This window comes from Oryza sativa, chromosome 5 (assembly GCF_034140825.1).
Source record: "Oryza sativa Japonica Group chromosome 5, ASM3414082v1".
Classification (NCBI taxonomy): Eukaryota; Viridiplantae; Streptophyta; class Magnoliopsida; order Poales; family Poaceae; genus Oryza; species Oryza sativa.
The window spans coordinates 12,741,326-12,753,869 of NC_089039.1; the positions used below are offsets into that span (position 1 = coordinate 12,741,326).

The 12,544-nt window shown below is 40.6% G+C and overlaps 1 protein-coding gene across 4 annotated transcripts; it reads right to left on the reverse strand.

Moving 5' to 3' along the window:
* Positions 1–857: 857 nt before the first annotated feature.
* Positions 858–11,806, reverse strand: LOC9269143 (N-acetylglucosaminyl-phosphatidylinositol biosynthetic protein gpi1). Of its 4 annotated transcripts, none has more exons than XM_015784246.3 (10): positions 11,533–11,806; positions 11,197–11,409; positions 6,554–6,959; positions 6,286–6,423; positions 6,102–6,205; positions 5,810–6,031; positions 4,212–4,706; positions 1,614–2,026; positions 1,259–1,352; positions 858–1,188 (listed from the first exon to the last, which is right to left on the reverse strand). In XM_015784246.3, exons 2-10 carry the CDS (start codon positions 11,406–11,408, stop codon positions 1,074–1,076), a joined length of 2,199 nt encoding a protein of 732 aa, XP_015639732.2. In that variant the 5' UTR covers position 11,409; positions 11,533–11,806; the 3' UTR covers positions 858–1,073. The 4 variants fall into 4 exon arrangements, with proteins under 4 accessions (XP_015639732.2, XP_015639733.1, XP_066166744.1 ...); XM_015784247.3 differs by having other exon boundaries at positions 6,554–6,985; XM_066310647.1 differs by lacking the exons at positions 11,197–11,409; positions 11,533–11,806 and adding an exon at positions 7,597–7,733.
* Positions 11,807–12,544: the final 738 nt, after the last annotated feature.

A 12,544-nucleotide genomic window follows, 5' to 3' on the forward strand; every position in this document is an offset into this window, starting at 1 on the left:
TGATCCGGCAGCGATGGGCGGCCGATCCGGTGGCGGTGTTGACGGGGGCGGTAGGGGCGACGGATCCAGTGCCGGTGCCGGGCTAGGTTTTGGGATTTTTTTTATTTTGATTTTTTTTGTTTGCTGAATTATTTTCTCATGCGGCCGGTATAAGCAACCACATGAGACCCATTTTCGCATGAGCTTGCGCCGGCCACATGCAAAAAGCATTTTTTTTAGTAGTGAACAAACTTTATACTTACTCTGTTTCACAATGTAAGTCCTTTTAGCATTTCCCACATTCATATTGATATAACAATGTAAGTCCTTCTAGTATTTCCCATATTCATATAGATATATGTCTAGATTCATTAACATCAATATGAATATTGGAAATGCTATAATGACTTATATTGTGAAACGGATGAAGTGCATACACGTATAAAGTTTGTATACGTATACGTATAGATGAAATATACTCCATAAGGTACGGACTAGTCATGTGGGGAGGGCGCGGGACTAGTCACAAAATTGCGACTTCAAGTATTTTAACCGACCAATGCTACACGTACTAATTTTTTCTAACTAAACTTTTACTAACAATCATCTAAACCGTTTGCTTTAAGTAGATGAAAGTTATAAAAAATCTAGATGCACTCATAGCATGACACATCAGTGTTAGTAATAATTGTAATAATTTAATAAGAAATAGTTAGTACATATAGCCCTTTCCATTTTAACCAGTTGTGATGGTTGACGGAAACTGCCCCCAAAAAAGAAAAGGAGTTAGGTAAACTGACCTTTTACCCCTTATTCCGGGGGGGGGGGGGGAGCAGATATATATAATTAGGTCGATTAGTCATCTCACATCATGCAAATACCGAAAAAGGACAGCAAATGTAATAACTATGACTATGAGTGAATAGTATTTCAATAACCACATTACAATAACCACAACTAAGTAGTGGTGCACCATGACATGTCGCAAGTAAAACAAGCTTTCTTAAAAATTATATCAGTACTACTGTCAAAAAAAATTATATCAGTACGGTAGAAACTACTGTAACCTCTTCGGTGCGCATGAAAGGACAGAATCACCTCTTTGGTGCGCATGAAAGGACAGAATCACGGCACAGCAACCAATAGTGTCGAATGCCAAGATGCATCCAAGGGAACAGTGAAAACTGCAGGTGCAGCGTCGTTGGTACCCTGAAATCAAGAGAAGTTAAAATAAATATTATCAATAGTATACCACAAAAATGATGGAAAATGTACAAACCTTTCACCGCTAAGGATTCCATACGCCAACTGTTTGCAGAATGATAAAGCAACCCCGTTGAAAATTTTCCGGTAATGCGGTCTGATTATGTGCCCTACATTTAGTTCACTTTATGTTAGTTCGAATATCACGACAATAAAAGGGAGCATAGTAAAAGGGGAAAAAATGTGTTGGTTCTTTCAAAAGATAATTAGTATGTTTCCAAAAGCATGCTTTTCCTTTTTTCTCATGGAATAAATGAACAAATCTAAGTGTTCAAATCAAATCACAGATCAGCAGACCTGGAAATACTTAATTCATGTGCTACTTCTAACCATGTACTGCATCAACAGAAAGGGCAGGCAGAAGTGTTTACCGAAGGTGGCATAGTTACAGCAAAGTTCTGACACTAAAGGTTCTGACTTGCCAAGGACAAGATGCTCCGTTTTCCTATAACCTTTGGTTGATAAGAGGCCATCACCATCAACAGCAGATACAGATGACCACATCACAGGATGGAAGAATAATCCAGTAGGAAATCTTTGCCTCCTTGCCACCCACATAATTAACTCAGCATAAGGAGTAGAGTGAATTATAGATACTGTGATTTCCAGAAGTATGCAGAGACAGATAACTGCAGTACTCAACATAGAAAAGAATATGTAGAATATAGAGGTTGTGGGTAGGAGAACCAGGACTGGTGTAAACAACAGTGAACCAACTACATGTTGTTCAACTGTATAGTCATAGCTATCTAATCTCTGCCTAAGAGGATTCCATTTGCGGCCTCTGTTCATAATACAAGCATGTTAGCCAAAAGAGAAGTACAAAGAACATATATAATGGAGATTGAACATTTTTTAGATATTTGTGAATATAAATGATGATAAAATGGTCAGAAACTAATTATCATAACAAATAGGTGAACAGTTAAACAGTCGTTGAAAATAACATCAACATGGTCTAAAAGATAATTAAGGAAAACCATTCTGAAGTTTAGAGTGGAAACATAATGGTTCCATCTAACTCCGCTACTGATAGGTAACTGTTATATATTGACAGTCCAAATTTACTATTCTCAGTATCTACCAAATGAAATATGGCTCTGCAGAAGAGTGTGCGTGCGAGGTATTTGACCAAAATCTTAGTACCAGAGCTGTGACAACAACACTAGATTTACAATGAAATGTAACATTCAGTTGTGATTTCAGTAACATTTTCAGAAGCATGTAGCAGGAGCTGGCAAGAGACAGATAAGTTGGATTCCTCAGAGATTACATAGTTGTATTAGCATATTGTTCAGTGTTTATTAGTTTCATGGTTTCTTAAGTGAGATAGCACAGAAAACGCAGTCATTGGCAGACTGATAATAAAAGAAATAATAAACAACCATCCATTGATGACAAGCCCATTGTGTGCTCTTCCCTCCCCTCTACCACAACCAGGTACTGTACATACCAGATAAGACTATCTTTTATGGACCACATCTCCTGAACATACCATTTGCATAAACCCAAATTCCAAACTCAATTTGCTTATGTTATGTTTACTATCTTAACAAGAAAGGTGTCAAGAAATTCCAAATTCATTGGTGAAGAGTATGATCTACCTCCAAGAAGGTGGCTACAAGCCTACAACGATGTTGTGCGCAGCTCACCAACAAAAGAGCGGAGACCAGTAGAAGTCAAAAGAATAATTGAATATGCGTATAAACGTGACTTGATAGCTACTACTTTTAAGCCATTTGAAATTACACACATTCTCTACTAAATTCAATGGTCTAGCTAACTCATATTTATCCGGAATTCAATGATGTTGGAGGCTTCCAGTGGCCTCAACTGATTGCCAGTGATCATGCCTCAAGATAACATTGTCAACTTACACGGTTTTATTAATCAATCATATAAAATTCATTTGACTAAATATTTGTGTTACAGAGTGTCAATCCACAACAAAAAAAACAAAGCCATGTTTTTTATGTTCCTTGACCTCAAGCACTCAAGTGCATCACTAGGAGGTACAAACTAACCAAACATTTATATTGTTGCTCTACAAGCATGTGTGGATTTACATGGCATGACCATCGAGTTCCAAGTTAGCATAGAGTTTGTTTAAGAATCACAGGGTAAAGCAAATGTAGGCAATCAAATACCTTGATATAACCTACACTGGTATAGGCACGTTTTGGTGCCCTTCTCACCTGGTGAAATCATACGATACCACTACAGTTAGGTTATCTAGATGGGGTAGTGGTAATTATGTCAAATTCATCTTTTTATGGATGCAGATGAGAGTATCACCTTGTATGAGTCAGCTTTGCACGATGCAATTAAGAACTGTCAACTACAGGAGGGAAGAACTGTTGAAAGTACAGGACATAATAACATGAAACTATAGAAAGGGCTACTGAAACTCCAAGAGAAAATATGGCAAACGAGCCACAACCTAAAGAAAGTTGCGTTGGCAATAAGGCCTTTCAAGAATTGAAGTCATTGATGTTCCACTCTCTGGTGAGGGATTAGACTAGATGTAGAAGTGTAGAACATCTAAACTATGCTCAATAATATTGTATCTCCATAGCTCAATGATGTCGTAATAAATAGCTTCCTATTCCAATAGTAAACTTGAAAAACTCAAAGCAACGTTATCTTTTTAATTATTTACATTGGGCACATGAAAATTGTATACATTTGTCTTGAAAAGTACTTTCATAGCATTATGATTTGTACACTTTTACATATATAATAAAAGCAATTAATGGGCAGGGTTTCATTTTCAAGACAATGTGAATACCTAAAACATGTTTCCATGACTGAAGGGAGTTACTTTGTCAAATCATATCTAGAGTTTCGAAATTCATATGTGCACTACGGTATAGAAATTAACTTGTATTAATTCGTGCTGCAACAGAGATGAGCCTGTCAAGTCCTTTATGATTTAAAAGATGCCATCAACAATGAACTCATGATTTTACCTGAAAAGACGCCATAATGATGCCACTGTCTGAATCTGTCTTGAATATATCAAGGAGATCAACCACTGAAGCAGGGTAACATGCAATGTTGCAAGCTGGATAACATCTATGAAGAATGAAACAGGAACTGTTAAACCAAGAAGGATCCCAGAAAATGCAAGACCCCAAATTATGTGCCTTAGGAAGCCTCCCACAATTGACCAAAGAGTTGAATATATCTGAATTGCATTAAGTGAAATCATGCCTAAAAGCTCTGCCAACTCTGTATTCAGCTTAAAGCCTGCTGGAACACCCATCAGCCACACACAGCCAGATCTCAAAACACTATCGGTCATGTAGTGAACAAGAGCAAAGGTCCAAGAACAAATTATCTCTGTTTTCAACAATAGCACTACTCCAAGGAATAAACCAGTCAAGAGATCCATCACAATATTTGACCACAACATATGCTTCTGAATTGCTGCTTTATGTGCATATTCAACATTCACAGTAGAGCTACATAGCAAAAGCAAAGTGGAACAAACTGTAGTTGAAGATAAGCTTCTGCTACTCATAAAAAAGAATCAACTATAATTGAAGAGAAGTTTCACATAACTACATTTTGCTTTATCATCACTTAATAACTACAGAGTACTTCCTCCGGTTCCATAATACTTGTCATTTTAGACAAGGACACGGTCTCCAAAAAACCACTTTGACCATTATTGTCTATTACAACATATATAGAAATATCAACAAATATATGATTTTATTAAAGTGTCATTCAAGATTATTCTATACATATAGTTTCCATGTTTGTAAAGTAATATTTTAAGGGCTTGTTCGGATCACAGGATAGGAAAAACACAGCAATAATATAGGATTGCATATGCAAAACGTAGGATTGAAAAACATAGGAATTTGATGGTGTGGAGCGTTCGGAATACAGGAATATATAAACCATAGGAATTTTCCAATCAACAGTAATCTCATAGATTATGGTCTAATTAAGCAATAAAATATTAGTTCCCATCTAGTCACTCCAACGTGATTAGCATCCATCCCGTCGTACCTAATGAAAAAAATGAGGTTTGAGTAGATGTTCAAAATCCTGTGAAATTCCTACGTTTTCACAGGGTTGCTATAGTATTCCTACAAAATTCCTACGCATGATTCATTTGAACCGAATGCATAAACAGTATCAAATTCAAAGGAATCGCTAATCCTACAAAAATCATGTGAAATCTCTCCATTCTTAACAATCCCTAAAATTTATTTATAGTCAAAGTTCTAAAAGTTTGACCTCAGCCTTGTCCAAAACGAAAGTATTATGGAACCGGAGGGAGTACTAAATATAATTTCTCCTAATATTGGAAATTATAGAGGTTCTTTACATGACAGCTAACATAGAACAAAATATAGAAGCAATTAGTTTACAATCATAGATTAAAAAATAAGGAACCTAAGTTTTGACTGTGCCACCATGCAACTGCAATATGGAATGCCATATGCCATCCTATCTAGCAACAGTAACTCCATTTGGCATGTCAAGATAATTCACTAAAACAGTATAAAAGAAGCTAATACTTAACTACAGCAGCATCAAAAGTCAAGTTTACCTTAGGGATCTATCTTGCAGGATAATTGGCCAGTAGAGAATATGGCAGCAACGGAGATGCATGTTTTTCCATGAATGCCCAAAAACCTTTTGTAACATGAAGTACTGATATATATTGCTTAAATATTTTTGGAACACTTGAATGAAGATGTAGACGATAGTCGATATTGAAGCCAAAAGTATTCCCACGGAGTGCCATGTTACTTGAACTATCGCAAAAACCCTAAATGAATAGGAAGTAAGAAAGGTGCAAAGCAGTCGTACATCAAATATGATTAAGCAATGGTGCTTACACAGATGCAAAGAGAAAGCGAGCCACAGAATTACTGGTAGCAGCTTCCTGAGCAACTGATAGTCTAGCAGCATTTGAACAATTAAGTCCCAAAATAATTGGATCCTTTGGACAAAGATGTGAAACAGATCAGCCAATTACTAAAATTAAAATGTAACAGCGTATCAAAGCATTCATGCACATACCAAATCAAATTCTAATCGTTTGCATTCTAGATTATTTATCCAATTTGGCTTTCTGAAGGAAGACTTTGATCTGCAAGGTGCATCCTCACCCAGGGAAAAATGGTTTCCACAAGCAGTTGGAACATCATATAGTACGACCTAAATAAATGATACAGCATTTATAAGTAACTCATCACAGGAACAAATCATTACTAGTGAGCAACAAAATTAAAATGGTTCAAGTTATGGTTAACAAATTATGTTCAGAAGTGAGAATTGACTTACATACGTGGCAATGACTAGTCTCAAACTTCTGGTCATCAAGGCACAAATAATGAAGCACAGGGACTTGATTCAGATTGCATTTCAAGCTCTTGCTAGACTTAAAGCACAAGTGCACCCTGTTGTGCTCTTTGACTACTGACTTCTTGCAAGCATCCAGAAGACCATCTAAGATGCTACAATCATATTCCCATTTGCTACTGTAGCCGCTTTGGTCTTGGGCTCCACTTTCCAATGATCCACTCGATACAACAGGACTGTTCTGGGTCATATAAAAATGCCCTTTTTGAACAGATTGAGTCCCCAATGGCTGATGATGTTGTTTACTACAGCATACTTCAAATTCTCTTGGAAGATGCATACAATCCCCCAGAATGGTGAATGCCGCACATTCTTGTAGCCTTGCTGGCATCCTTGTATTTGAGGAAAGGATGACAGTCTAACATGAGAGAAAACACTGATCAAATATGCTACGAAAAGTTACCATGACTAGAGTGCTGTTTATTAGGCTAAATACTACCTTTTGCCATGGACAAATAACTATATTGCAAAATTAATCAACACAAATAAGTATTTTTTTCCCCAAGTGAACACAAATGACATCCTGAAGAACATAAACAGAACTAGATGTGGAGGGACAAACAATGTAGTCAGGAGAGTGTATTGCACACATACCCAGGAGAGACAGTATGGTCAGGAGAGGGTGTTGCCATTTTGCCACAACCCACGAACTGTGGATGTTAATTTGCTGACTTTCTATGTCAGCCATTAGATGAGGTTTGGATGGGTCAGATAAAAAGGGATGCAACAGCCACATAGAGGGGCACTAGACAGTAGATAACCCCTTCAAGGATTAATGAACTTATTTATGATGGATCTACCTCCAATGTTTCTTTGAATCTAATCCAATCAGCACAAAAGAAGTAGTAAGAGATCGTTTGGGGACGAGCCTCCTACTCGTAGAATGTATTTTCCGACAAGTTTAGATATACTCTTGGAGAGACAATAACATGATCACTTATGGACACAATTATGTGTACTTCTGCTCACCTTATCTCATCCAGCGGTTCTCTCATCAGAAGTTATGAGTAAGCAATTAAAGATGAGTTTCCCTAGATATATTATACTCATAATTATGAAGAATGTGATTTTTATAGTACTCCAACGGGAAGATTGCAGTAACCAAGCAACGGTGGCTGGTATCAAAACATGAGAAACACCCAAGCTGCACGAGATCATAAGAAAGTAAAAATAAGTACACCCAACCATGAGCAGCTAATTAGTACTAAGGGGACGATATCATGTTTCACACACAACAGGGGTGCACCAAACCCATCCAGCATATTGGACCTAAGTTTTCCACATCAGGTGTTGGTGGAATAAAATCTTACTCCCTACAATCATAAATATTTGGATAATACTTAGTCAAACAAACTTTGACCATCAATTTCTTCTCAAATGCTTATATTTTCTTGGAGATTACAAGCTAATTTTAGTATAAAATTGATGGTCAGAGTTTGAAAAGTTTGACTAAATCTTGTCCTAAACGTCAAATATCTAGGAACAGAGGAGGGAGTAACACAAAAGGCTATGAAATCCAAATATTCCGAGTACTTCCAAAAACTGCAGAAGTGTTACAAGAAAACCACAAAATTGTCTTAATCTAACACCAGTCATCATAAACCACACTTGTGGACAACCATCCATCTCAAACATCCTATAATCTGCTCTTTCACACGGTCGATCCTGAGGTTTTGGTGGCCCAGGGCAAAACTTAAATTTATATAGTGCTCATAGTGTGCAACGCTTTTTGTATGCATAAATAAGATAATCTAATGCGCATCCAAAAGCAATATTTATAGAAAAACATCATCAGCATTACATAAAATATTTCTTCGAACATTTCTAGAAGCGAAGATATTGATGATAGTATCGTTATCAATCTCATCTAGCAGTTTCTTATTTTTATGAAAACATCTTTTTTTTGTCAATGCATAAAGTTGCCAACCATATAACAGTTTAATCTAGAATAAACTAAACAATGAAAAAAATCTAGCATATTAGTGATCAAACACATGGATTATAAAACTTAGAAAGCACCTAATTAATTCAAACAAATCTTTTTATTTGCAAATGCTCAAAAGGATTATAGTGCACGTTAATATATTAGAAAAAAAAAAGCAATCAGCAGTACACATCACGATCAGTTAGAAGCCATCACAGCGAAAAGATCAAAAGCCGGGAAGCAGAGGGATAGCACTAGCAGCATTCTTACAGAAAATTTAAATGAGTAGCGGCTGGGCAGATGAATAATGGCAGATCGATACTTGTTTGCTCATCAGGCTCACGGGCTGCCATCCTGAATCAACAACGACCAACAACGGTCAAAGGTCGCTACGCCTCCATTAATGCATACTTGTCCACATTTACAGTGGCAGCGCTGCCTAATCACATAGCTAATCCCGGGATTAGGTGGGGGCCTAAACGTTTTGGGGGCCCAGTGCGGCTGCCCCGCCCTCAGGGCTGGGCCTACTCTTTTCAGAACTAAATGGGTCAATGGACCATCTAAACAAATTTTGAGGGCCATCCTGGTTTTGTGAAACAGCAGCATTTCCTCGAGTAACAATAATTTCTGCCACAGGCAGAATGAGTTGATACTAGAATACGATGTAATATGGGGTGTTGCATACAGGCGCAGAGGGCGATAAAGCAGGGCACAACACGCCAGGCTCAAGTCCTTCTCCAGCTTAGAGATACTCTTTAATTAGTTTTAAAGAGTTAGGATTTGGTAAGAGCTAATTGTCTAGCTTGAGTTAGAGTTTTATTACGATTTGAGTGAGGGTTTGATTAGGATACTATTGTTAGGGCCAGCTCTTCATAAACCGAGCTGACGGCAGTTATTAGGCAAGCAATACAATTAATCAACTTTCTCTACCTCCTAATAACCTTGCCTCCCCAGTGCAGCCCAGACCACGGCACCCCAGCCACACCATCAAGGTCCAGGGCCACATCCTATTACCTCACAACTATAATCCCTACCAAATTCCACCAACCAACATAACTGCCGCAACATAAGGTTATTCCACCTTTGCTAACCAAACATGATGAGGCATTTCAACTACCAAACACAAACACATAGTTTGACCCAGACCAGTGATCGAACCAAACCAGTGAGTCCATCAGTCCACCGGTTTGACCGCTAGTTAATATTTTTTAAAAATGTTTTGGTTTACTCAGAAAGGGTTAAGTAAATTCATTTTACTTTCAAAATCAACATACTTGGCAAGCTGGTTTGGTTGTTGCATGCGCATGGAGACCTCGGGGGTTCGACTCACCTCCACACACCAGAGAGTGATTTTCAAAAAAAAAAAAACCCTTCTCCCAGTCCAACCACTCCGGTTTTCACCCAGTTCTGTGCAAAACTGGACCGTTCAATCGCTTTTTACGGTTCACTGTGTATCCAGTCTTTTATTCAAACCAAACCGGTCTAGTGCTGGTTCTGATTTTTACTGGTTTAAACGCTGGCCCAGTCCGGATTTAATAACTATGCACAAACTTATAGATCACGTGATGCGTAGGGACATTCCAAAATGAATATACCCTTTGATCCCCCGAGATCTTGATTCTCAGGCCCACACCATCTTTGCGGTTTGTAAGCACATATATTCATTGATTCATTCATCATCGCCCTGCCAAATAATTGTTGTTTAACAGCAAGGCAACGAGCATCAAACTGTTCCAAACAGCAATGTTCTGTAGCACCATTGCATACAGCATCCTTGAAAGGGGCTTAACAATTGCATATAGCTTTTTGCAATATGAATCGTAATGAAAAGCACAAAACAAAGAAAATGAGCTCCAAATATATCATATATATTTCATAAATGGATTCGCTTAAACTCTAAGTGCTGCTAGTTAAATTTTCAAGTACAAAAGCACCATAAGGCCATACAGATAATAAAGGAAACCTCCAACCACTCTCACAAACAGATGCATCGTACCAAAACAACAAATGGAAGGTAAGTTAGTGTCAGCAGTCCAGTCATTTCCGCAAAATGAAATACTCATATGGTTCTACTTGTGCCTCAATCCCACCACCAGATGAAGAAAATCTTCTTTTAGCAGCTATGAAGACCTTTATTGTGTTCTACGGGCTGCTAAACTTCCAAATAAGGCTGCTAAACCATGAAATACTGTCGCGGCGCATACAGCATCAAACTGTCAAGGTAGACCTATAGGGATAGCATCTGCTGTGATGTTCACTACAAGAACCACAGTCTGCAATTGGCCAAACATGCTTGACCATAAAGTACTAAAAGTTATATACAACTTCCTTTTCCTTTTCTCTTTTGAAGAGAGCGTAAGGATTTCGTTGATCAGATAAGTCATTGCGGACGCACACTCGCTAACAGCTATCAGGATTTCCCCTCCTGGGCCCTAATTACTGAAGGTATAACGATTTTCTTAAAACAATAAAAAGAATTTTGAAGTTGCAATTACTGCATTGATTTAGGGTATTACTTCGACCAGCAAAACATTACTTCAATACAGCAATATATGTCTACTTGAAGTATTGTAACCAAACCAAACATTGCCACACATCCCAACTAAGTTTGAAGGAAATAAATATGGGAAATTTGCATCGCTGACCTGGAGTGCTTCTGGGGTGGGGAAGGACCGCAAGATTTCCTCCTGCGGGAGAGCCGCCCCGACCACAACATCAACGGAGTCCGTGCGGGCGAAGAGCCATCCGAACAGGACGAACCTTTGGGGCGCGGGAAGCGGCTCGGGCTGCAGCCGCCGCTGTGGCCACCATATCCGGCACCACTCCGGGGCCATGGCGGATGCACCTCGGTTCGCATCCTGTAGGGGATTAAAACAACCAAAATCGGCGACAAATCCAACCCAGCCGTGTGGGGCGCACAAGAAACAGGAAAGGATCTTTCCCAAGAGAGGGATTCGATAGACAACCGGGCTAGGGCTTACCATGAAACGAACGCTAGGCCGGGTGAGCCCCCATTTTTTTCCAAGAGGAAGGTGGAGGACCCGAGAGGGCAAACGGCGGGAGGGGCGGATCGGGAACTCCAATCAGCGGTCGGGGAGGAGGATGACGAGGGCGGCAGGTTCCGATATCCTGGCGTCAGCCACCGGAGGTCCGGAGGAGGAGAGGCAACGCCGACCAGATCGGGGACGAGGAGATCGGCGCAGTCAGGGAGTGTGGGGTGGGGGGTCGCGGGCGACGGCGCAGGCCTCGTGGGTTGGGGCTGCGGAAGTGGATCGGTAGGGGGAAAAAGTACACCGAAGGTACCTCGACTTGTCATCGAGTTACCAAATCGTCCCCCGCTACCTTAATTTACAAAACCGTTTACTATAGCTCCTTAGTTGATTTTCGCTCCGGTTTTGTCCGACGTATTGGCTGAGTTAGCGTGGGACCCACGTGGGCCCCACATGTCAGTGAAACCAGTTTCTTTTCCCCACCTCTCTATCCCCTCTCTCCCCTCCCCTCCAATCAGATCGCCGGAGAGGGCATGATGCGGGGCAGAGCAGCCACCTGGAGGAGCGAGCGACGGCGCGAGGAGCGGCCATCTGGCGGAGCAGCCGGGCGGCGGGCGGAGCGGCGGCGGCAGCTGTGCCCGCTGCACTGCCCTGCCGAAGGACCAGGCGACGGCGCGAGGAGTGGCCAGCCGACCGGCAGAGCAGGCAAGCGGCAGGCAGGTGCGCTGCGGGAGAGGAAGAGGCTGTGGCGGCAAGGTACACGCCGTCGTCGCCGCGGCGCGTGCGCGAGAGGCGTGTGCTCCTGGCTGTGGAGAGGCCACGGAGGCCGGCGATGTGGATGTTGATTCCAGGACCAGGCTCCTCGGACGGCGGTTGACACCGGCGGGGGTAGGGGCGTCGGCGGCTCCTCGCCTTGTTTCGACTGAGGCGGTGGGATTGCAGGAGATAGAAGACAAGCGCTAGTGGGGGGAGGGGCGGATGTGGATGGGGAGCTCGGGGTGGT